Here is a 21635-nt window from a genome sequence, read left to right on the forward strand (position 1 = left end):
GCGCGGGCCCCGCCTCCCCTCCGCCCCGGGAGCTCCCACCGGGCGGAAAGCCTCCCCGGCCCCCTCCCCGCCGGCACCCCGCACTCGGTGATTGGCTGGCGCCGCGGGTCCCTGGCACGCGCCTGTGGATGTAGTTATAAGAATCCTCGCGTGCCAGCCCTCAGCTCCAGCCAGCCGGCACAGCCCTCCCCAGCGCAGCGCGGGCGTCGGCCAGAGTGCAGCGGCCGCGGGCTCCCCAGGGAGGCCGGGGGCTGGAAGCGGGCGGGCAGTCTTCGCCGCCTCCCGCGCCGGGCCGTGAGGGCGGGGCTGCCAGACAAGGCCGAACTGCCGCAGCAAACTTCCAGAGACCACCCTCACCCCAGGCCAGCAGTCCCCCGGGCGCTCGGCGGCGCAGAGCATGGACGCGGTGCTGCTAGAGCACTTCCCCGGGGGCCTGGACGCCTTCCCGTCCCCTTACTTTGAGGAGGAGGACTTCTTCACCGACCAGTCCTCTCGGGACCCTCTGGAGGACGGCGATGAGCTGCTGGCCGACGAGCAGGCCGAGGCGGAGTTCCTCAGCCACCAGCTGCATGAGTACTGCTACCGCGACGGGGCGTGCCTACTGCTGCAGCCCGCGCCCACGGTGGCTCCGCACGCGCTCGCCCCGCCGCCCTCGGGGGGCCCCGGCGAGCCGGAGGACGGTGGTGGCGGCTACTGCTGCGAGGTGGGGGCGCCTCCCGGCGGCTTCCCCTACTCGCCCGGCTCGCCGCCCTCGTGCCTCGCCTACCCGTGCGCCGGGCCGGCCGTGCTGTCCCCCGGGGCGCGGCTGCGCGGCCTGAGCGGCGCGGCGGCGGCTGCGCGGCGGCGGCGGCGCGTGCGCTCCGAGGCCGAGTTGCAGCAGCTGCGGCAGGCGGCTAACGTGCGCGAGCGGCGGCGCATGCAGTCCATAAACGACGCCTTTGAGGGGCTGCGCTCGCACATCCCCACGCTGCCCTACGAGAAGCGCCTCTCCAAGGTGGACACGCTGCGCCTGGCCATCGGCTACATCAACTTTCTCAGCGAACTCGTGCAGGCCGACCTGCCCTTGCGCGGCGGTGGCGTGGGCGGGGGCGGGGGACCGGGCGGCGGCGGGCGCCTGGGCGGGGACAGCCCGGGCAGCCAGGTCCAGAAGGTCATCATCTGCCATCGGGGCACCCGTAAGTGCGTCCGCCTTCCAGCTGGGGGAGACGGGGACGGGCACGGGAAGGTCCCGGAGGGGCTGGGTGAACAGACCGACCAGCCGACTGACCGACAGACGGACGGACGGGTTGTGGGCACCGGCCACCTTGAGCGCGAGCTGGCGTTTCTGAGGTTTTTTTCCGCCACTTTGACCATGGCTCGGGGGGTGCGCGTCCCCGACAGAATTGCAGCTTCTGGCATTGCGGGGTGGAGGCGCTGGGGGCTTGAGGGGTGGAGGAAGAGGGTCGTTCTAATGGAACCTAAGACGCCTGTCTGTCCAGGCGCCCAAGAGGGGATCCTAACGGACCGGAGGGCACCGTTGGGAACAGAGTTGGACATTCACAGTCTGTTTTCTCTTCTCACCCCCTCAGGGTCCCCCTCCCCCAGCGACCCGGATTATGGCCTCCCTCCCCTCGCAGGACACTCTCTCTCTTGGACTGATGAAAAACAACTCAAAGAACAAAATATTATCCGAACAGCCAAAGTGTGGACCCCAGAGGATCCCAGAAAACTCAACAGCAAATCTTCCTTCAACAACATAGAAAACGAACCGCCCTTTGAGTTTGTGTCCTGAGAAGTCCCAGACCCGCCAGAGGATCTGATTGTGTCTCTGTGCACATTGTACATGTATATAACGTAAATGTAATTTAAGAATCACATTTTTCTAATGGCAATCAACTGTTTGTTATTTATCTATTTATTATCCTGTCGAGTTAATGAAATAGATGATCTCTTTTAAAATATATAATTTATATAATTTATCCTGATTTTCTAAAAATATGCAATAGTTTGTGATTCCACCCAGCACCTTTGGCAGAACTCTGCATTGTTGGAAGAACTCTGGCCAGAAAACTTCATGCTAATTTATTGCCAGATATGGTTTATTTCTAAGCAATGTTAATAAATGCTATTTACACCTTTTTGTAAAAGTTATTTGTTTAATACATGATGGAGTGTAATTAACTTAGTTTAAAAAAAAAAAAAAACCTGAACCAGAGACTCAAACGTAGCTTTTAGTTTTGCTGAAAGGAATTGGGTTAGAGGGTTAGGCCTCAGTTCTCTCAGAAGCTCTTCATCTGAATCGCCAGCGCTAAATACGTAAATATTTCGCCTGTATTTTTAGCCTACCATCCAAACACCCTATGAGGCAAGGAGGTCATAGACTATTTATTGTTCTCATTTTTCAGACGGGAAAGCTAAGGCTGGGAGACGATGTTTGTCTTACCCAAGGTCACCGGCACCCTGCCTAATCATAGTGTAGAAAGTGTGTCCGGTGGCAACAGGGGGCTAGCTTCTGGTCTAGCCAAGGGAAGGGGCCTTTCTGCTTCCATGGGCTGGGGAGAAAGGGTTGCTGTTGAGCCGCCCTGTGACCCATCCCTTCTGCAGTTACAGCGTCAGATACATGGAACTCAGATGGGGAAGACGACCATGCTGAGGCCGGAGACCCTGTCGGATGCTTTCCAACAAAACCCAGGGTCTTTTAGGTAAGGCGAGAAGGAGGGCGCCCTCTCTGCCACTTCTGCAACTGGGTTATTTCTGAAATTCACTTGGTTTTGTCTCCAGAATCTAGTCCTTTTAAGGCAAGCAGCGTGGGGAGAAGGCGAGCTTCGGGTGGAGGGCTCAGGGTCGCCCCCTAGCGAAGGGGAGAGGCGTAAGGGCGCGGCCGGGAGAGCCCAGGAAGCTGGGACTCGGGCTAGTCTCCGCCGCCGCTACCCGGGGCCGCCCTGGCCCTCGGGGCGCCCTCAGCCGGCGGCGGGAATCGGGGCGCGCGGCTTTGTGTGTGGGGTCCCGCGCGCGCTCGGACGGCGCGGACGCGGAGGGAAAGGCACCGAGAGGGGCCTCGCGCGCCCGGCGCGCACCTACTGGCTGATCCGCAGACCCCGTGCCCCGCAGGCCCTGCGGAGGCGGGGTGTCGCTCCCCTCCAGGCAGCGGCCTTGTCAGCCAAGGTACGATCGCCCCGGTACCCACGGCCCTGCCGAAGGACAATATGTCGGCAGCATGCTAATTGCTTTAACCTAGTTTCAGACCCACCGAGGGGTTCCCGCGCGCCGCGGGTGCCATGGACGTCATCCAAAACCAATTAAAGCGAGGCCGCGAGCCCGACCCGCAGCGCGGCCTGGCCAGACGCGCGGAGATTCTGCGTCGCGAAGCTCCCAGGAGGCCCTTGGCCACGGACTCTCTCACCCTTTCCAGCCTCTCCCGTCCCTCCCCCTAAAAGATGGAGATTTCACACTGGAGGCAGAATTTGGGGACTAGAGAAAATAATTCGATTTTGTCCTGTATTAGGGCCTCACTAAACACGAAAGTTGCTTTTGCACAAGTGCTTCTATCAGGCATGTAATCTCATTACACTCATTAGAAAGTCAAATGGTAGGCAGACTTCAACTTAATTATAAGTTATGTAAGTATTGTACCGTTTTCTTCGGCTGTGTAGACCTGCGTTTCAGTTGGATTAGAGAATGTGGCAATCCGCCGTTAAAACACTACCATCATTGTGATGTGGCACCTTTTATTTTGCGTGCCACTTTTTTGTGATTCAGTGCTTCAGCGACATCCTTTAGTGCGGTGCAGATGAAGCGGAAGAGCCGGGCTGAGCATGGAAAACACCAGGGTCTCTATCTTGTCACTCTTCTGTCCTGACTTGGCAAGTCCCTTTAAACACAACCTTCAAAGAGACTGACAGCTTCTTTTTATTTACTCATAATCCATTCATTCTAGTGTAGCAATTCTTAAAAAAAAAAATGCGGCAGTAAAAGCAGAACAAACGTATCATTTCAGAGTCTCCTTTGGCAGCGGAGAGGCCGGAGCTGCGCTCTGCTCGGTGCAGGAGCGGCTCTCCCTGTGGCAGAGCCAGGCTCGAGAGCCTCTGGCCCGGGGCATCTCTAGCCAGTAAATACAGCCTGGCACTGGAAGGATCAGCGTGGGGGCAGTTTGAGTGACAGGTATTCAGCGGTCCTTCTAAGTCGACACTCTTCTTCCAACTTCAGCAAAAATGCTTATGAAAACAATCCAGTAAGCCAACCTTCTGGATGGGTATGGAGACCCTTGGCTCAGCCCTGCTCTTCTGAACACTCATCAGCCCCTGCCCTGAAACCTAGCCTGGGACCACCAGGAGAAAGCGTTTAAAGCCCTCCCTGGCTGCCCTTGTCCATTTAGCGTAGGAAAGAAGCTGCAAACCCAGAACGGGATGCATTTTCTGATCTCTACTGGCAAACTGGCTAAATCATTGCCCAGTGGTCCAGACTCCATGCAAGCGGTCATGGGGGGGATGGGGTACAGGAGAGGGTTTGGTAAAGCCAAGGAAGAGAGTTTGGGTGTGGGGGGCTCCCTTCTCCCCATACCTTACCCCCCTCCCACCAAGTACACATCCTCACTTCCAGCCCATCCTCCTGGGCTCCATCCCAGGTTGCTCGACCATTCTATTCTGCCTTGGTGTCAGAGTGCCTATAGCTCTAGACAGTAAAAGCCCCTTCTCCTCATTCCTCTCTCTCGCCTACATTTCTGGTGGGCGTTGGGGTCAGTGTCCTCTCATTGTTGCCTTAAAAGATATTACATGTCACAAAAGGGCAGCTGTCTATTTTCAGAGACTGGGGACCAAGGCACCAAACCTCTTTGCTTTGTTTTTCATCAGGGGATTCTCACGTATGAGGTGAGGTGGGGTGCGCTGTCTCCTGAGAGGGGAGGAGAGGGAGTCAAGAAGAGGGACCTACTTCCACACCCTGAGCTGGGTGGCCTCTGGGATGGAGCCCCCTTGTGGAGCCTCTTCCTTCCCAGGGAGGGCACACTAAGGAGTAATGAAAAGCCCTCATAAAAAGTTGAATTCTGGAGCCTATTGGTCCTGTAAGGTAGAAAAAAGTGGATGGGAAAGAGAATGAGCTTCCCACCCCAGGCTGGGCGCAGAGCGCATAAAGAGCCTTGTTGGAACTCCTGTGAAATCGGCTGCGGGTGATTCCCAGGACTGCTCATCTGCCAGGATCAGGATTAACGCCCCTCTGTGGAGAGGGTGTGAAGCCTCTTAAATCCATAAACTCATCCCATTTCCATTAATGGGCCTTTGCGGTGGCACCGAGTACCAGCTGCGGGGCTGAACAAACACCAGTAGAGCACTCCCCGGAGAACCTCTCTGGGAAGAGCCCTCGCCCTCCCTCTCTCCCTCGCCCTCCCCTCCCACTGCCTTCCAAAGCCTTCTGCAGCCTGTGGGAATGGCCCTAAATAATTCCACAACCAATTGCGTTTTTGAGATCTGGAACCACTGGTAGGAAGCGATTCCCACGATGGGATGTGGGGTCTGGCCAACAGGTGTTGGGATTTGGCCCAGGGAGATGGGGAAACCCAGGGAGTGAGAGGGGACTGCCAGAATGCGGGCTGCTCAGGCCTCTCGGCTTTACAGGCCGTGGAAGCCGCAGACAATCGCAATGATATCTTTATTGCTAGGTTCATGTCCTGGGCTATAACATATCAATCCCTGTCGTGGTGCTCTAGGGTGCACCTGGTATTTCAAACTTGTTCTTTTTGTGCTTCTGGGTCCTGGGCTGCAGCTGCCTAAAACAAGCAAAGAGAGAGGCCCTTACAATGTCTCCAAGACGTGTTGGCATGGTTTGCCTGTCTTTAATGTACCATTAACTATTGTCTTTACACAATATGGGAACTGTAAAGCATGACATGTGTTATAATAAAACACATTTTCAATGATACACTTGGACTTGAAGCTGGGGTGCAGCAAACAAACAGGCCCAAATCTTGTTTTGTCTCCCTTGCTAAGCCTACTGGCAATTAAACCCAAGACCACTGCTTCCCCCCCTCCTGATCAGCCAATTAAATTTTATGTCTCCTAATTTTTCACATAGAAAAAAGTCTCCGTGCTGGCCCCTAAAGACATTGATTTTCTTGCTATCACCTGGCGCTCAGGCCTTAGTTCCATTTATCAAGAAGGGAAACGTCAGGCGTTACATAAAGTGACTCTGTTACCATAAGGCTCTCACCATCCTAGCCTATTGTTTTCCCTTGTTAATAACTCATTACCAGGATTTAACAAATCAACCATTACATATGTTTTGTGTCTCCATATTTTGATCCGTACGATTAAGCAGATGTTACGATTGAAAATTGAAAAGTCCAAGGCTACTCTAGTCTGAAAGAAAGAGGGCAGCCTCAAACAACGAGCTAACAATGAGATTCAGAAGATCTTCAGAAAAACATTTACCACCAATAAACAGACTCCAACCTGCTCCATTTCAACCATTGTGTGCTTTGGGGGAATAATTAAGTTTAATAGGAATAGGTCTGGAGGGTTTTCAATGCCAAGACCACAGGTGCGGGGTGGCATGATGAATGATTTGCCTGATTTTTGCCAAGCTCAAGGGCTCTTCTCTTGGACTTTCAAGCAGATAGAAAATATTGTCATTTCTTTTAATTCACAGCATTACTTTCAAGCCGAACAAAGGCCGGGGCCGGGGGGAGGCGGGGGAAGGGCTCGGCTGTAAGGAAGCGCCTCGGAGGCGGAGGTGCAGCCGAGGAGGCTGAAGCGGCGGCGGAGCGCGCTGCAGCGTTTGTGCGCAAGTGACTGTCCTGTGCCACACACAAAAGGCCTCCTTTTCCCCACCTTCTGCCGCCTTTCAGCCCTCGGACCCACGCCGAGACGGCTGCCGGGACTCCGGGGGCCTCCTGGCCGCATCCCCAGGGCAGCTCGGCCTTTGGGAGTTACGCCGCTGCCAAGGCAAACCTCGCCAAACTTTCCCCAAACTCGGCGGGCTGGGGAGGGACCCTGGCTGGAGGCGCGCATGCGCCCCGCCCGCTGCTCGGCGTTCCCAGGGTTCGGGAGAGCCGGGGTGGAGTCGGACCAGCATCCCCAGAGGCTCGCCTAACCCCTGCTCCCGGGGCAGTCGGGGTTCGGGGGCTGTCTGTCTTCCCTCGAGGCTGGAAGTGGCTGCCCGGCGCCGGGCTCTCCGCAGTCCTGCTATCTTTGCGCATGGAAGTCTCCAAGAGGGGCTTCAGGAAGCGGCGAGCAGAGAGGGGGCTGAACGGCCTGAAGGAGGGCAGGAGATGGGACCCAAAGCTTCCTTTGGGGAGACAGGGGGTAACAACGCCCCCTGGCCGGGCGGGGATCCCTCGGGCAGCCGCCTGCAGAGGGCTCCGTGGCCCGGGGCGCAGGCTGCGACGAGCTGGTTTTGCCTCTGGGCAGAGGCGTCAGCGCCAGCGGCGGCAGTGGCGAGGGCGCAGGTTTCTAACCCGCTCCTGCTTTCTGAACCCTGGGCATCTACCCTTGCTCCGCCGGGGGGTGGTCTTGGCCCTTGGGAGATCCCCGCAGCTTCACGCCAACGCTTTCCCTGGGGGGTCGGCACCAGTTCCAAACAAGCTGTGGCGCTGACATCGCTTTGGAGAGGCGCCGGCGCTTTGCTTGATGGTGGCGGGCTGTGTGGAGGCCCCGAGGCCCCAGGGAAGAATTTAGGGTTCCCGGCTAGTGAGAGGCACCCCTTCCCTGCCTCTTGTGGCACGCAGTGTGCTTCACGCCTGCCTTTGTCCCGGGAAACCAAGGCATCCTGGGCACTCCTGCACTTGGCCACTCTGTGGACTTCTGTATCTCTCTGCAGTTTGGGTGGAAGGACTAGACAAAGATCTGGATTAGGGACACACCACGGGCTCCTTAAATCCTCCCTTTCCACTCCTCGTTCCGCCCCCCCCCCCCACCGCAGCCAGATAGGAATCATTAGTCCTTCACCCCACCCCCAAGTGCTCCTAGAGAAAACTAGTTTCTTTTGCACTCGTCTTAGAGGAACTGGCACCTGGGACATTCTCACCCTTCAGGTGAAGTTTCCTCAATTATTTCTAGTTTTACGATTTATTTCCAGCGATTGCACGGGATCGCCTTTAGCTCCTTTCTTGTTTGGGCCACAGGTCCGTCCCCCAAACAGCTAGGTAATCACCTACCTTTAGAGTACAAGCCTTTGGAATGGGATTCCGGTGAGAAGGCTAGCTAGTGGATGTTTCTAGAAGGAGTTTTATTGTGAAATCCAGTTGGGCAAGTGTTTTGAAATGGATAGCAACAGTGTGTTGGCATTCGGATTTTCAAAAGAGACGTGGACTTGAATTGGGGCAATTCTGAAAAAAAAAAAATTATCTCCTGACCTTGGTCAGCGACATGCTAACTACAAGTAAAAGTTGTAGAATAACCACTTCTCAGTGAAGGACTGCGGGCTGCACACCCACCCACGTACACCTAACACTGGTGCAAAAATCTAAATATTGGCGTTCAACCGTTAGGATGTGTGGGAATAACAAATGAGAGACTCCTCTAAGCAACTACTGGGAAGTTTTTCTGTACTTTTGAAAACATCCTTGATGCCTCATTTCTTTGATGCCTGCTCAATAGACACCATGAGAGGCTGGCTGAGCCGTCCCTCCCCAGCCTTCCTCTTGCGTGCAGTGCTTTCATCCAGCGCTTGAATTGTGTTGTCAACGTTTAGTAGACGAAAGAGGAGGGGGCATGAGAACTGAGGGGGGGGCGGGGTGTCCTTGAAAAGTCTTGGAAATCGGTATTTTTGCAGGTGTAGAATGTGCCTAATAACCATGGCTAGTGCGTGCTCCCCAATGGCGAGGGTATGACAGGGACAGCTGGCTCAGTTTTCAGCGTGAAAACACCCCCTCGGTGGACCAAACACAACGATACTGACCTTTCTGCGGGGGGAACGGAGATGTGCCTTTGACTGAACTAGACATAAAGACGTCTTGCTATGACTTTTGTTCCCCACGAAAGCGAAGAAATATCGCGTTTAATATGAGAAGTACTGTTCACAGCTTTTCTGTGCCCCTTAAGAAACATTACAGTGCGGATTTACTGGCCCTCTTCCACTGAGTTGGCCCCAAGGCCGGGGGTGGAGGGGGGGTACGGGGAGGCGAGGACAGAGGAGGGGGTGGCAGAGGGAGTGCGCTAAACCGCCTGTTGCCTGTTTCCAAAGTTCTCCCTCTGCAGCAGCAAATTTATCAATCTTTTCATCTGACAATACTTTGAAATATATCATTGTCATCCAGAGTTGTTTGATAGATTATCTGCAGGCACACAGTCTTTTTCAAGGTCAAGTTGAAGATTCCTGTTTGCTGTTTAACTGGGTTGTTTAAAAACTCAGAACAATGCCTGCCTGTTAAATTTTCACTTGTTCTCATGGGGCATTCCAAAGCAAGTTTTCCTATTGACCGGATGTCAGGTCATTTCATCCTCTTGAGCTTCTAAATTCAGCAACCAGGGCTTGGCAATGAAATCAACAGGAGAAGAAATGAGATTTAACCTTAGCATTTGCAGACACCGAGGAGACTGAGCCATCTTCCACATCTCCTCAAAGTGTGTACTAACGTTTCTCTGCATGTCACGGTGCTGGTTATAGCCACACACATCTCTTCAACTTTCTGCCTTTATTCTAGTGGGAAGCTAGAAATGCACTCTCCTAAAGTAGAAGTGCAAAGAAATTGTGGCCACTCTTGTCTCTGTCAGCGCATAACCTGTTGCTCTAAGGACATTTTATAATAAAGTCAGCCTCTAAGTCGTCATGCTTTATGGACATATTTATTTATGTTTTTAATGGAGATAGGCTTCACAGTTTCCACACTATCTGCGATGATTGATTTTTTTATTCAGCCAACTTTTATTTACCTTGCGAAAATGTTCTGGACCAATGTGATAAATTACAGATATGCAAATTTCTTTGAATGGTGTTGTAAGTGTGTCTAGCTCCAGCTGAATAACGCCTTGCAAGTCAGTCTGTGCGCGCTCAGGACCCCAGGGAGCTGATCAAAGCACCCATTCTCTTTCATCCCCGGTATTCTCCTCCAAACTATTTCGATACAATATGTTTCCATGATGCACTTAATGTGCTAGGGACATAGAACTCATTACAACCTAGCTAGTTCTGCCGACCTCTTTGTTCTGAGGCAGAAAGTCAAAGAAAAAAGGAAAAGCGCTGCCCGTTGCCAGCTTTCTGAAATGCTAAAGCATGCGTCATTTTTCACCAGGTCTCGTCGTGATATCCTCAAAAGACAAACTATGAAACCGGCCTCAGCCCTTTCTGGCATTAATTACACTGCTGTCCAGCCGATTTGTTTTTCCTATTATATGCATTTCTCAGCAGGGATTTTTTTTTTTTTGCAAGAGTAATGCAGCTGCAAGTTAAACTATGAATGCATTTTTTATCACTATGGAAAAAATAAGTGAAAAGGCTGCAAAACATACAGCTAAACTTTGTAAAGACTTCTGGTAGATGAGATCTAGGGTGGGACTTAGGAGGTTTGTGCAACATCTGTAAAACCTGAAATTGACTTAAAAGCCTCAGGCATTTCCAATGTGCCCTCAGCGTTCTGTGGAGACACTCATTGTGCCATGTGAAATTCCGCTTTGGTACCCAGATGAATCTTGAAGGTGAAACTTTTCAAGGTTTCTGTGAAAATTCTGAAATGAAACAGTCTATTCTACACCCAGCCAGGAGGCTGTCTCCAAGGGATTTCACTGTCCAGGATGATAGCACGGAGAATATAAGTTCTATTTCATTTCCTCCGTTTCTTGTAGGGTTGATTGGTTGGTGGAAGTGGCTGGCAGCCAGTTCTGGGAAAGATTCCAGACCTGACTCCGATTAACCCTCTCTGGTGAAACTCTGCTGGAAACCAACTCACCAGCAATTGCCATTAATCTACTTACTAATTAAGCCAATTCATTTCTAAAGGAGAAAAATTCCTTTCTTTAGCCAAACTGATGGGAGGAAATTTGAAAGAAGCGCCAAACTGTGTAACTGTAATTCAGCCAAGGACTGCTAAAAAAAGGTGTTGATATATAGCCGCAGATTTAAAACAAGTTTCTAGGGCAACACTCCTCTGGGGACGGTGGCATACAGTGCATAGTAGATGAAGCTCGAATAATGCTCCACCGCGCTATGCCACCCCATGTCCTCGAGTTGAACACGTCTCTCTCCAATTAAATCCAGTGCCTTTTACGCACAAATAAATCGCCTCTGTAGCTTTCATCTGCACCAGGGTATATCGGCTTTATGTGGCGGCTACCACGAATATACTTCCTGAGATTTAATAAACAGCTTTAGAAATCTGCAATCCAGAGCCTACTATCTTGAAACTGGGCTGCAGACTGGGCCTGACTTGTAGTCAAGGGAACAGAAAGGACCGAATTGACCACTGCGCCGAGAAGAAAGCAAACCGGTCTTTCGGGAAATGGTACCTGACATTCCGGAAAGAATAGATATGTAAATCTTCATCTTGATCCTTACCTGGAAGCACTAGTCCAAAGAGTTTCCACACTTACTGAAGAATTGTTTACAGCGTTTAAGATACTCTGGGAGTCCCGTGCCTATGTCGGAGCGGACCTCCTTTGAGGAAATTTAAAATCCTCTTTGAGGTTTCCTGGTTCTCCTTTATGGGATCAGTTGGCAGCAAATCAGTTCGACTTCCTGTTACAGAGAGACGGAGTGGATTAGAGAGGGAATGACACTGGATTAGTTCCTCAAACTTTTTAATTTTAATTGAAGTCCGTTCCTTCCCACCTAAGGCGCTGGGGCACCCCGCTGAGCCCAGGAAGCGCCTGGATGGTTTTGGCGGCGGCTCAGGGTCTGTGCGCCCCGCTCACCAAGCGCCAGCGAGCGGGGTTTCCTTCCGAGCTTGGAAAGGTGCGCACAGAGCGCGCACTTGGCCTTCTCTTCAAGCGCGGTGCTCCAGAGCGTGCGCGACATGTGGAGAGACGGAACAGTTATGTTAGAAACGCCTTGGAGATGGTGTCCCTTGTCAGGGAGGCAGTCCTTACGCCAGGATGGGGAGGGCCCTCTTCCTGGGGTCCCGCTCTGCGCAGCCCAGTGTCCGGTGCCTACTCAGGGGCAACCGTATCGTTGACTGGGGTGTTCTGGGGCACCGACGGCTTCTCTAAAGACTCTTCTTCCAGGGCTTCTGACAGCCTCACTAAACATAGGGAGAGACCAAGAGATGTGAAATTTGTTTTACTTCTGTACATGAACCACTCTCCACCCATAGCTCTTTCCCTCACTTTCAGTGGAGTCTCCCAGGCCTGGCTCCAGCTGGGGGGCCTCTTCAGTAACCTCGACGAGGGGGTGAGGGCAGGTCAGTCAGGCGGCCAGATCCTCCTTGGCCTTCAAAATAGCATGTGCCCATCAAGTTTTCCCCTGAGGTAGTTTTCCTGCTGCCCCAGACTGGAGATATGGTCTGAGGTGCCTGTGACCAAGGCCGGTTCTGACTCAGGAGTTACGAGCCGTCGTAAGAGAATAAAACAAGGCAGGGGTTGTCTTGTGTTTGGGTCCTAGGATCTGACTAAGGTTTACATTTCCATTTGCGTTTTCAATCTTTCCTCCTTATGAAATAGCAAATTGTGAATGAGGAGGAAAGACAATCAACTTGGCGGGGTTCTGATGTTAGGGGGGTGGGGAGGTTTGCCCTCCCTGCTCCCCGTCCCTCTCCCCCCCAGTCTGGGCTCTCTGCTCGGTAGGGAGGGACATTTACCTGGTGTGTAAATTGTGAGGAAAGCGTTGGGGGTCTGAGACAGCAAAGCCACAACATGGGATATGATGTTCCAGCTTTGAAGGGGAACAAAGGCCCTGAGCTAACCCCAGTGAAAGCCAGGAGCGTGGAGAAGGCAACAAAGACTTGCAGCCTGCGGTCACCGGTAGGTGTCAATGTGGACACTCACAGCCGGGGCAGTGGAAGAGGGGGACACAGAGCCAGGCTGTCATTCCAAGGCTTAACATGAACAAAGATAAAAACGCGACAAGCTCAGCTTTCAATGGTTGGGAGGTTCAAAGTGGAGTGCTAGGGAGTGTATCTGGGTCAAGTATTCTCTGAAGCAGGGTCCCTCCTTCTCTCGTCCAGTATCAGCCAGGGAAGTTCTAAGGCCCCTTTCCCAAGGTAACTTTTCTTACTAAAAGAAGAATCTTCAAAATAATGTCCGATTCTACCCACTGCCTAAGTTGAAGAAGATGGAACTTTCAGCACTTCCGGATCCCAGAGACCCAGGTGGCTGCATGAACTTATGAACTGGAACAGCCTACCTTAACTTTTGGGATAAAGTTCATGTACTCTTGTACGAATTTAATGAAAAGAAATAACATTCCTTTTAGGAAACTGTGCATACATGTAGATGAATCAAAGGGTAACACACTTTAGAAAGTATTCATCCAACAAAGAAGTTTCAGCAGTAAACCATTGAAAGCATAATGGAGACCTAGTAGAATTAAATATACCTGTGGTTTCAGATTCCCTATTAGAAATCAGCAGACAAGGCATTTACCAGCAAAGGACTCCTCTAGAATCTGGGAAAGATAATTGGGACTCCTCCGCTAATGCAACGGATTAGCAAAGACCATCTTAGAGAATGAATAAGTGGAAATGATAACAAATTATGTTTAATCCTTAGAAGGCGGACACACTGTGTTCCTTAAATTCTGCCACTAGAACCAAAATACAAGTTTTAAAAATTATCATATAATAAAATTCTGATTTTCTTTAGCTGAAGTATGTCTCCTAAATAATAATTTAAAAAAAGGATGTAACTATCCTTAAAAGACTAATGACATTTCACAGGTAATGCAATTTGGAAAGAAACACTTCCATGTTTTCTTTTCCAACAATGTGCATTTTTGTAAACTGCTATAAATTGCAATTCAAAAGCACTGATCTCGCCATCCCCAATCATTTTTTATACTGATCAAATGAATGCAGATACTCCCATTTGGGAGGGGCGACATGACATTTCACTTGGCAGTTCTAAACAGGTCACAGACCTTTCACAGACCCTAAGGCAGTGGGAGGGAGCTCTTTACTAAACCGTGTAACCAAATCAAACCAATGGTTACCCCTTTTCAAAACCATTGGAATGGTTTGCACAATGCTATTCACATAGCAGCACAGAAACTGAAAGGATGGTCATCCAATGGAAATTTCTTTCCTTTTGTTTACACTTGCAGAGCTCAAAAAGTAATACTTGGAGGAAAATAATTACATTTGCTATGATAAAAGTCTTAAATACTTAACATGCATTTTGGTTGGCGTGACCCGGCATAGATATGGCCATCCATTGGTACATATATATATATGCACATGTATGTATGTATATGCATGTATATTTATTGGAGATGTCTCTTTGTTTGAAACCTTAGGCACAAAGACACAACATGGCTGCCCTCAAGATGACCTATTGCTTTCAAGTTGCTTGAACACATCAGAATTTCCATTGTTAAGGTTGATTAATTGAAACTGATAAGTTACCATGAATAAAGATTGTTTTTCTGTTTAATGTGGTGGGCCTGATTTGGTAAATGCCTTATTCATGTAGCTTTGCAGTGCAGCATATGGGCAAGAGTCATTCAGTATCACAAACATATACAATTTATTATGCTTGTATGGGCACAACCAAAGGCCTTTCTATTTTAATGACAAAGTTTCAATGAAAAATTCCATTTAAAGAGTCACTAGGAACATGAGGTGTGATTTTGTAATTTATTCTTAAGAGTTTCCATCTCTGAGTTTCTGTGAGTAGTTTAAAAGATATCACATTTAAATACAGTTTAAAAAAAGATGCAAACATCCACATTACACCTTAGCGCTTGTCATTGGGAATACAGCAGAATTTATGTTAATGTTAGCAGACATAAGAAGAGAAAGCACCTTTTCATCTGATGCTACCTTGTGTGCTCTGCTAATGGTAAAGTTACCTTAAACGTTTCATTGAGATGCCAGCAATAAAAGCTCACACTGCCCAGTTTACAAGAAAATGCAAAGAATGCTGGTGAATAACAAGTTAACTTCCTGACATCTTTTTTCCTCCTTTACTTAAAAGCTGATGTCACTTTTCAGACTACATTAAAAAGTGTCATGAATACTTACCGATAAAGGTAAGTTTAAAAATTTTTTTCTAATGAGGTACAGAAACGTTTTTCTCCCTTTTTCATTTTGGCTGCTCATGTAATCCCCAAAAGAACAACAACAACAACAAAAATCTACGAGAGATTTGCTAATGAACTAAAGAAATGACTGTATCAAACCATCAAAGAGATAGCTACCATATTCAGCCCTTAATGTCTTATCAAATAAATTCTCTGGTCATTCATGTCCATGAAACAGTTCAAGTTCACCCAACATTTCTCAATTAAATTAGATGGGTAATCTCAGTTCAGCTCTTCGGGAGAGTAATAAACCACATTGGTCACAGTTGACCACAGCTAGTATGCGATTCATAAAGGACTGGGTGTCCATTGGAAAGCTAATCAGTGCACCGTCACTTGTAAAATCCCCTCCTGCATTTTGAAGCGATAATCTGTATCTAATTTTTAAAGAAAAATTTACTCTCCTTTCACTCTTCTGAGGCCAATTTCTTTTCTGGACCTGAATAGAGATCATTGGTGAAACAGTACCAAATAGCTCTGGTATGTGTATAACAAAAACCCACCTCTTTGTAGAACATAACAAATTATGCAATGTTCACAGATGCACTTTGCATTGTGCCTTTTGTGAGAAAATGAAGGCCCAAGTCAATTCCCCACCCCCCTCTTCATGAAAGCCTGGGCTCCTCATGCAATCTGTCCTAATCCTAGAGAAAAATCATTATACCTAATATGGAAGCTTCATAGTTCTTTGAAAAGGGATTTTTCATTTGCACTTTTGGTCTTTGTAATTTATTTGCACAAGTGTGAATCTGAAGTTGCAAGCAAATTTGTTCCTATAAACAAGCAAGGAGGATTAAAATGTTAACTGCTCCTCTAGCCCACATTTGATATTTAAGGAAATGCTGTGTTCACACAACCCCATGGCTTGAATTTATAGGCTACCAAAGAAATATAGTCATTTTTCAGTTACAATTTTAAAAAATTTACACACTGAAAATATTTTAAACATCGTTTCTGTATTTTGGCTTTTTATGATCTTTATGAGGGAAGGGGCTGCTAATGGCTAATCCTGATTTTCATGAGGTAGCAGTTTCTGCGGAAATGGTGACAAATGCAGAGAGGCATTTTCAGGTTCACCTTGCCTCGTGGGACCTCTGTAAATACTGGTATTACTTTTATTGAATGTGCTAATCTTTGAGTGTCAGTCTTAGAACAGAAATTTCAAGCACTGAGAAGACTCTCTGCATCCTCAGTGCCTTGCCTAAGTCTTTGTTTATAGTAGGTGCTCACAGTTACCATATGATGCAACAATCCCACTCCTGGGCATATATCCAGACAAAACGCTACTTCGAAAAGATACATGCACCCCAGTGTTCATAGCAGCACTATTTCCAATAGCCAAGACGTGGAAGCAACTTAGCTGCCCATTGACAGATGAATGGATAAAGAAGCTGTGGTATATATACACAGTGGAATACTACTCAGCCATAAAAAAGAATGAAACACTGCCATTTGCAGCAACATGGATGGACCTAGAGATGATCACACTAAGTGAAGTAAGTCAGACAGAGAAAGACAAATACCATATGATATCACTTGTATGTGGAATCCAAAATATGATACAAGTGAACTTATTTACAAAACAGAAACAGACTCACAGACACAGAAAACAAATTTATGGTTACCAGAGGGGGATGGGGGTGGGGAAGGGATAAATCAGGAGTTTGGGATGAGCAGATACAAACTACTATATATAAAGTAGATAAACAGCTAGGTCCTACTATAAAGCACAGGAGACTATATTCAATATCCTGTAATAAACCATAATGGAAAAGAATATACATATGTATAACTGAATCACTTTGCTGTATGCCAGAAACTAGCACAACGTTGTAAATTAACTGTACTTCAATTTAAAAAAGTAAAATCTAGTAGGTGCTCATAAAGTCTGTGGAATGAATGAATAAATAAATGAATGAATTCACAAAAAGAAGGTGAAACCTAGGAGGTTAAGAAGTGTGGGCCCCTCGGTAACCACAGCCTTTCCAGTTGCCTCCACGTTGACCGGTCTTGGTCATGAGACTCTCTCTGACTAATGGGACAGAAGCAAATGTGGTGTCAGCAAACTTCAACAGTCCTTGTGCACTGGTGCTTGCTCTTTTTTGCTGTTCTTGAGAACCCTGACACCACCATGAAAGCAAGACTGGGTTTGCGTGATCAATGATGAGAAATATAAGATGTGGTTGCACCTGTCAGCCCAGCAGACGGCCAGCCGGAGGCCAGCGACAGCCAGCTAACTGTAGAATATGAGCGACCCCAGCAAGAGCAGGCACAAGACCTACCACCTAGGTGCAAGCGTGTATAAAGGCAGAGAAGCATGGAATAGCACGGAAGAGTGGGGAAGAGCAAGTCATTTGTCATGACTAGATTAGAGAGCTCATGTAGGGGAGAGCCAGGGCTTATGCATGCTCTTATATGCTAAACTGAAGAATTTGGTTTTATCCTGAAAGCCACAGACATCTATTGAAGGATACAGAGGAATAACAAAGTGTGTAAAAGTGAATCAAAGAATGAAATCCAGGGGCTTCCCTGGTGGCGCAGTGGTTGAGAGTCCGCCTGCCGATGCAAGGGACGCGGGTTCGTGCCCCTAGTCCAGGAAGATCCCACATGCCGCGGAGCGGCTGGGCCCGTGAGCCATGGCCGCTGAGCCTGCGCGTCCGGAGCCTGTGCTCCGCAGCGGGAGAGGTCACAACAGTGAGAGGCCCGTGTACCGCAAAAAAAAAAAAAAAAAAAAAAAAAAAAGAGCATTTCAAGAGTTAAGGGACACTCATTAGTAACAGAATGCAAGGGGTGTGGTCCAGTGCCAGGGGATACACTGAGGAACTGAAAACTATTTCACATTTGAAGGATTCCCTAGGGAGGGTGCCCTAGGGAGGAGCAGTGTCAGGGAGATGCAGAGCAGAAGGCAAGTGGAGTAATCTGGGGCTAGAGAAGGAGAGAGAGCAGGTTCCGATTTCTCTCTGGAGGGCTGACATTAAAGGTAAGGAGGACCAGAGGGCGCCTGCTTGAAGAGGAAGGGAGGGGATGAGTAAGAAAAGAAGGTGTCGACAGCATTACAGGAGGAGAGCGCTGGGATGCAGTGGGACTCTTTAGCCAGAGGACAAATAGGGATGTTAGGCTGTTACCCAAGTTCATACAATTATGATGTGATGCAAACGTCAGACTCAATTTTATTAAACATTTATTGATCACTTACTGAATGCCTGGGAAGTGGCAGGCACATTTATACACAAGCCTTACCACATTTGATTCCTTAAAACGACAACATACCTTGAAGTTGGAGGAAGCAGCTTTCTAATCAATCCAAGGGAGATGTCTCCGTTACTTGAGAAGTCAATGGCAGAACTCCTTACCCTACGATGATGTAATGCCAACTGGAAACACAAGGCCCCTGAACTCATTTGGGACGGTGGCTGTCTATCTATTGAATGTGGATGTCATGGAAATGATCAAATCGGCATCCTGCTTTTAGCTTCCTAGAGCTGCTGTAACAAAGTAATATAAACCATATAGCTTAGAACAACACGCATTTATTCTCTCACGGATCTGGAGGTTGGAAGTCTGAAATCCAGGTGTCGACAGGACCTTGCTCGTGCTCAAACTCTGGGTGCAATCCTTCCTTGCCTCTTCCTAGCTGCTGGTAGTGGCTGTAGATCCTTGGGGTTCCTTGGTTTACAGCCGCACCTCTCCAATCTCTACCTCTTTCATCACGTGGCATTCTCCCTGTGTGTGTGTGTCCCAATTTCGCTCTTCTTTTTTTTTTTGCGGTACACGGGCCTCTCACTGTTGTGGCCTCTCCCGTTGCAGAGCACAGGCTCCGGACGCGCAGGCTCAGCGGCCATGGCTCACGGGCCCAGCCGCTCCGCGGCACGTGGGATCTTCCCGGACCGGGGCACGAACCCGTGTCCCCTGCATCGGCAGGTGGACTCTCAACCACTGAGCCACCAGGGAAGCCCCCAATTTCCCTCTTCTTATAAGGACACCAGTCATATTGGATTAGGGCCCACCCCAATCACCTCATCTTAACTTGATTAAATCTGCAAAGACCCTATTTTATAAATAAGGTTACATTCACAGGAACCGGGGTTAGGATGTCAACATATCTTTTGGGAGAGGGGGGATATAATTCAACCCATAACACATCCTTTTCCAGAAAAGGTAACTTATTGCCTATTTCACAGACAGAACACCGGGGGAAAGGACTTTTACTAAGGTGCAACAGAGACTTTTAAAATGTTCTTTCAAGAAATGGTAGATATTTAATACGTGCTTTTGATGTATAGGATAATAAGAAGTGGGGCCATTGTTTACAAAGGGGAAGTGTTCTTAGAACAGACTGTATACATAAGGTAGGCCTGAAATCAAATGAAGGGTCTTTGGTCTAGAAACGTGAAGAAAACTGGTTTGAACATATAGGAATTTTTTGGTGGGGGGAGAAGGAAGTACAATATAGCAAGTTCATGATTTATTATACTGTATGGACATGATAAATAACAATTTAAAAAGAAAATAATCCAAAGATATACTGGGGGTCTTCCCTAGAGGCGCAGTGGTTGAGAATCTGCCTGCCAACGCAAGGAACATGGGTTCGAGCCCTGGTCTGGGAAGATCCCACATGCCGCGGAGCAACTAAGCCTGTGAGCCACAACTACTGAGCCTGTGCTCTAGAGCCCACGTGCCACAACTACTGAAGCCCACGTGCCTAGAGCCCGTGCTCCACAACAAGAGAAGCCACAGCAATGAGAAGCCCGCACACCACAACAAAGAGTAGACCCTGCTCCCTGCAACTAGAGAAAGCCTGTGCATAGCAACGAAGACCCAACACGCCAAAAATAAATAAATTAATAAAATAAATTTAAAAATAAAACCAAAAACCAAAGACATACTGCGATAAAATAGATAAACATTTCTCAGGTAAAGAAATGTAAAACAATGAACAAGGCTGTTATGGACTGAATTGTGTCTCCCCCGAAAGACGTTGGAGTCCTAACTGCCAGGACCTGTGAATGTGACCTTATTTGGAAATCGGGTCTTTGCGGATGATTGAGTTAAGATGAGGTCATTAGGGTGGACCCTAATCCAGCATGTCTTCATCCTCATAAAAAGGTGAAATCTGGACACAGATACACACACACGGAGGGAAGACTGTGTGAAGACATGAGGAGACCACCATCTACAAGCAAAGAAACACGTGAGGTTCCTGAAGCTCTGAGAGCAGCATGGACAGGTTTCCCCCTCACAGACCTCAGAAGGAACCAACCCTGCTGGCATCTTGATTTCAAACTTCCAGCCTCCAGAGCTGTGAAACCACAAATTTCTGTGGTTTAGCCAACCAGCTGCTGTACTTGGTTACGGCAGCCCTAGCACTCATACACAGGCTGAAACCACAGACCTGTGTAATTCCAGCTGCAGAAATTCGCAATGACAGCCAGGAATAAAGCTCCTTTTTGGTGACAGAGGCTGAATGTGCTCCGTGTTGGGTGAAAGAACAAACCACTCCTCAAAGACAGAAGCATGAATGAAAGGAAATTGGGAGAAAAAAAAAAGTTTCTAACCTGGGGCTACTATGGCTTTTTAGAAAGCTCTGGGCTTAGGGAGGCTCAAAGGCAAAACTTACTTCACTCACAGGAACTGAGCCAAGCGACCTGATGGCTTAAAGGCTTCAAGACCCTATTGTCACAGCAGGACAGGCACCCCCAAACTTATAAGAACTGGCTGTAGACTGGGAGTGAGAGTGGCGGAAGTGGGTGCAGTTACCAAACCGTACTCAGGAAATACTGCATTCAGGTGGCGGGAGGGGGAGGGGGGGAGGGGAGGGGAAGGGGAGAGAGATGGAATGAATATGAATGAGACAGAGAAACTTGACCCTGTAAACCAAAATTCCAAAATAAATAAAGGAAAGGAATGCTAGGAAAGACAACAGAAAGATAAGCTATCAGGATACGAATTCACTCCAGATAAATTTAAGTTGGTGAAATAGTTTGACAAAGATTTTAAAATGTGTGTTTAGTATGCTCACAGAAATAATTGATAGTGTCCACTAAACAAATAAATTATGATGCAAAACAGGCCAGGATAAAATAAGAACTGACGGTTCTGAAAATGAATCAATTTAAAGTCTTGGGAAATAAAAAAAGTCACTAAAATAAAACTAAAACATGGGATAAATTGGGCATAGATGAAGAGAGGATTGGAAAACTGGAAAAGGTGATCAAGAAATCAAGAAATCCATCCATATGCACAACAGAGAAATAGACACAAAAAATAGAAAATGTAGATTAGAGGCATGAGAAGAGACTGTGAGGTGCTTCAGAAGAAAATAATGTGTAGGATGTTACACAAGCAACATTTGAAAAGACAATGGCTGAGAAATTTCTAGAAGTAAAGAAAGATATGAATGATCCAAACTGTACTCTGAATATTGATCAAGATTAAATACATTTTATAGAATGAGTACATTACAGTAAAACTAAAGACCATCAAGAATAAAGACTAAACCT

At 48.3% G+C, this 21635-nt stretch overlaps 1 protein-coding gene across 1 annotated transcript; it reads left to right on the forward strand.

Moving 5' to 3' along the window:
* Positions 1 to 397: 397 nt before the first annotated feature.
* PTF1A (pancreas associated transcription factor 1a) lies at positions 398 to 1771 on the forward strand (the record flags this gene model as incomplete). Its single annotated transcript, XM_082649562.1, has 2 exons — positions 398 to 1175; positions 1569 to 1771. 2 exons carry the CDS (start codon positions 398 to 400, stop codon positions 1769 to 1771), a joined length of 981 nt encoding a protein of 326 aa, XP_082505688.1.
* Positions 1772 to 21635: the final 19864 nt, after the last annotated feature.

Source organism: Grampus griseus (genome assembly GCF_964374135.1).
Source record: "Grampus griseus genome assembly, chromosome: 2".
Taxonomy (NCBI): Eukaryota; Metazoa; Chordata; class Mammalia; order Artiodactyla; family Delphinidae; genus Grampus; species Grampus griseus.